Raw genomic sequence first — 3,355 nt, forward strand, 5'->3', positions numbered from 1 at the left:
GTGAGTAACACATTTTTTTTCCAAGAAAAAGGATCTGGTGGGAGATTCAACCATGTTCTATTCTCTGATGAAAGAAATACTCTTTAAATTTTGTGATTCTTCTATATTTTTGATTCGAAAAGGAAAAAAGTTACAATATAAAATGTATATGAAGGATTAACCGAGTAAATCAGAATTTTATATTTAATTCTGGTATTGATGATTTTTTCTTTTTATGTTAAGAGTGAAGTTCCATTCTGTTTTACTTCAAATGATTAAGAGAACAATAGCAATTAGATTAAAAAATGAGGCCAAGACGGTTTATGAACTAGAAATTTACAACATGGAATATGTAGAGCGGTTTCAAACGTAAAAATACTACAAGCATTATGTGAAAAGACTAAATAACGAAATATGTGCTGTTTCTATAGTCCTATGGATGTAGGTATTCTACAAAATTCCTATAACAATTTGTAAGTTAAAAGTAATAAAATATTTAACATCTGTATACTAAAGTTTATGGATCGAGGAAAAGTCAATGAAATATAATTGTAAAAAAAATGAAAAAGAAAAATAAATAGAGAGAAACAAGAAAATACCTCTTTACTGTAGTTTATGCTAGAGGTGCCCAGAGTTCTCTTTATAGAAAAATTATTAGGTGGATCAGATTTAGTGGACCATAAAAATTTACTGAACGTGATTCATATAAAAATTTCTCCTTTCTTTAAATTTATTCTCTATCCATATCTCTCTTGCTCTGTTCTCTTTTTCTTGAAGCATTTTCCTTTATTGCTTACCAAAGAAAAAGGTTTTCCAAAACAAATGGGAAGGCATGCATGTCTATGTGGTTGCTTGGTGAATCCACGAGGAAAGAACAAGAGAAAATTCAGATTAAGATGAATAGAAAGATATACTTTTTTCCTATCTACAACTTGTAGATCTAATGCAGCCAACTTATCAAGGAAAGACATCGAAATCATGCAATCATTGATTCATATTGTTTCTATAACTATTTCTTTGAATTTACGAGATTTTAAATTGACGAGAAAAATATAACATGAGCTGAGGGGGGCATGTAAAACAATTGAAGAGGGAGGCTAGGTGCATACAAAGTAATTAGAAGTTGAAGGGAACCCTCTATGTACGGTATAAATGGAATTCTCGATACAGGTAGGGGAGTAATTGCGCTCCCTGCGACATTTAGATTTGCTGCTCAGTACAACTTGCGAGATTTATACTATATATACATAGAGAAGCAGTTGATTATGAAATTGCCTAATCAGTATTTTATGGGTTTAACTATTTTTTTGTGCGCACATAATGGGAGCTTCACACATTTTCATTTTCCTTTTGCCCTCTTCTGTATCTACTTGTACAACCGAGTTTGGAGAGACAGTACAAACATTCTTATTCTAGTTATTTGTTCTACTCCTTTTGTTTTATAGTGATGATTTCTGTCTGGGAAGATGTATCACTAGCTCGCTTCGACAATGTATTTTCATTTCCCACGATTCATATATATATTATTTTGTTATTTTCTGTGCCATGTAGGCTTGGAATTTTCTACTCTCAATATTATTTGGTGTTGCCTCAAATAGTTAGGGAAGGACTAACATTTTCTCTCATTACAATCAAATGCATAATATGGTATAAACGGATGCGCTGAATAAAATGATGCGGGTTTTCCTTGGATGAACGCTTTACGTTATAAAGTAGTTCAAATGGTACAGCTTTGTATAAACAATATAAGACCTCTTTAGGCCATTCCTCAGTTTAGTAGCCTCACAGGCATAATTTCTGATCATATTAAAATTGCTGTCTCATTTGTTTAATCTTCTCAAGGCAGCGTGCTCGCAAAAATATGTATAAACAAAAATCATGCACTTGTTTCTTCACAATACCAATTAAGCATTTTAGGTTTCTCTTTAATTCAATCCCATTATACGTGAGCAGCCTTATCAACCCTATTCAAAATTGAATGGGATTCTTTTCAAATAGCCATGCATGCTAAATCTAATTATCTTTTTATTCTTGAGAATATATATATATATATATATATATATATATATATATATATATATATATATATATATATATATATATATATATATATATATATATATATATATATATGAGGGTCATTCTTGCGGACCTTGAATGCGTAATGGAGAAAACTGGAATTTAAATTTTCAATGACATTGTCATCTTGTAATATTTATTAACATGGATGATAAAAAAGAGAAAAAAAAAAGGATAATGACATACTAGAGTTAAGACCATACTGGTGAAGACATTATTGATGCTACAGTTGAGAAATCAAAAACCACATCTATCTCTATTGGTGTTGCAGTAGCTACTACTACGAGCACTACCTTAGTTCAAGGAAAGTAAGCATCCAACCATGGGTTGTTGTGGTCTATGTAGGGTTGCACAACTTCATTTCCGCAGATCGTTAGATCATGTGGGTTCATAATTTCAGTGAACCAGTCTTGCCTTTGAAGTTCCTCCATGGCGACCTCCAAGGGTGTTTTTTCCTTGATATTTGATGGCCCTTCCACTTTCTTCTTCTCCTCTTTCACCCCCTCCACCATCTTTGATGCCATCTCCCCCTTTGAATGCTCTATCCTCTCATGCACTTTATTTACCTTCATCTCAATGAGCCATGCAAGGCTTGTCATATCTTCAATGGACACAGTGTGTAAGCTCTTCCCTGCTAAGCCTTGGTACATCAAAAGGGTTGTCTCGAGCTCTCTGTTCTCTCTATCTTGCTTCCTGAGTTGCTCTTGTAGCTTCATGATCCTTTGGCGCATGAAGCCTTCTTGGTTCATCATCTTTTTACTCTGCTCCATCTCGGGCATCTTCTTTAGCCTCGCAAGCACGCGCATAGCATCTGGCGCCGATGGCCATACCTCTGGTTGGGGTTCATTTGGCCCATAGACAATCAAGCACGCTTTGACATCGCATAAAGTGCTCAATTCGCTTACCTTCTTCATCAAACCCTTCTTTCTCTTCTTCAATGTAGCTCTCCTAGCTGAATCATTGACGATCCACTCAAGCTTCACCTTCTTACGAGCCATGAATATGAAGGGAGGTCAAAACTTGGCTAAGCAAGGAGGAACGAGGCAACATCCAGCCACTCACCTTGCTTTTATACTAATATACACAGGAGGAGAGCATTGTTTGGATATACGTGAGAGATTCGGACACTTAAGTGTGGAATGATGGATTTGATAGCATTTTATTATGATCTTGATGATTCAATTTTTATGCTCAGGCAAGAAATCAGGGGTAGTGATTTGGAGATTATTAATTCATTAAGATAGACTGGAACATTTGACATATGACAACCAATTTGGCTTTAACAATGAACATACTA

General features: G+C 34.5%; 1 protein-coding gene across 1 annotated transcript; it reads right to left on the bottom strand.

Moving 5' to 3' along the window:
* Positions 1-2,191: 2,191 nt before the first annotated feature.
* Positions 2,192-3,355, bottom strand: LOC103715559 (agamous-like MADS-box protein AGL80). The gene has a single exon (XM_008803232.3). The coding sequence runs from the start codon at positions 3,054-3,056 to the stop codon at positions 2,358-2,360; it is 699 nt and encodes a 232-aa protein (XP_008801454.1). The 5' UTR covers positions 3,057-3,355; the 3' UTR covers positions 2,192-2,357.

Source organism: Phoenix dactylifera, chromosome 7 (genome assembly GCF_009389715.1).
Source record: "Phoenix dactylifera cultivar Barhee BC4 chromosome 7, palm_55x_up_171113_PBpolish2nd_filt_p, whole genome shotgun sequence".
Lineage (NCBI taxonomy): Eukaryota > Viridiplantae > Streptophyta > Magnoliopsida > Arecales > Arecaceae > Phoenix > Phoenix dactylifera.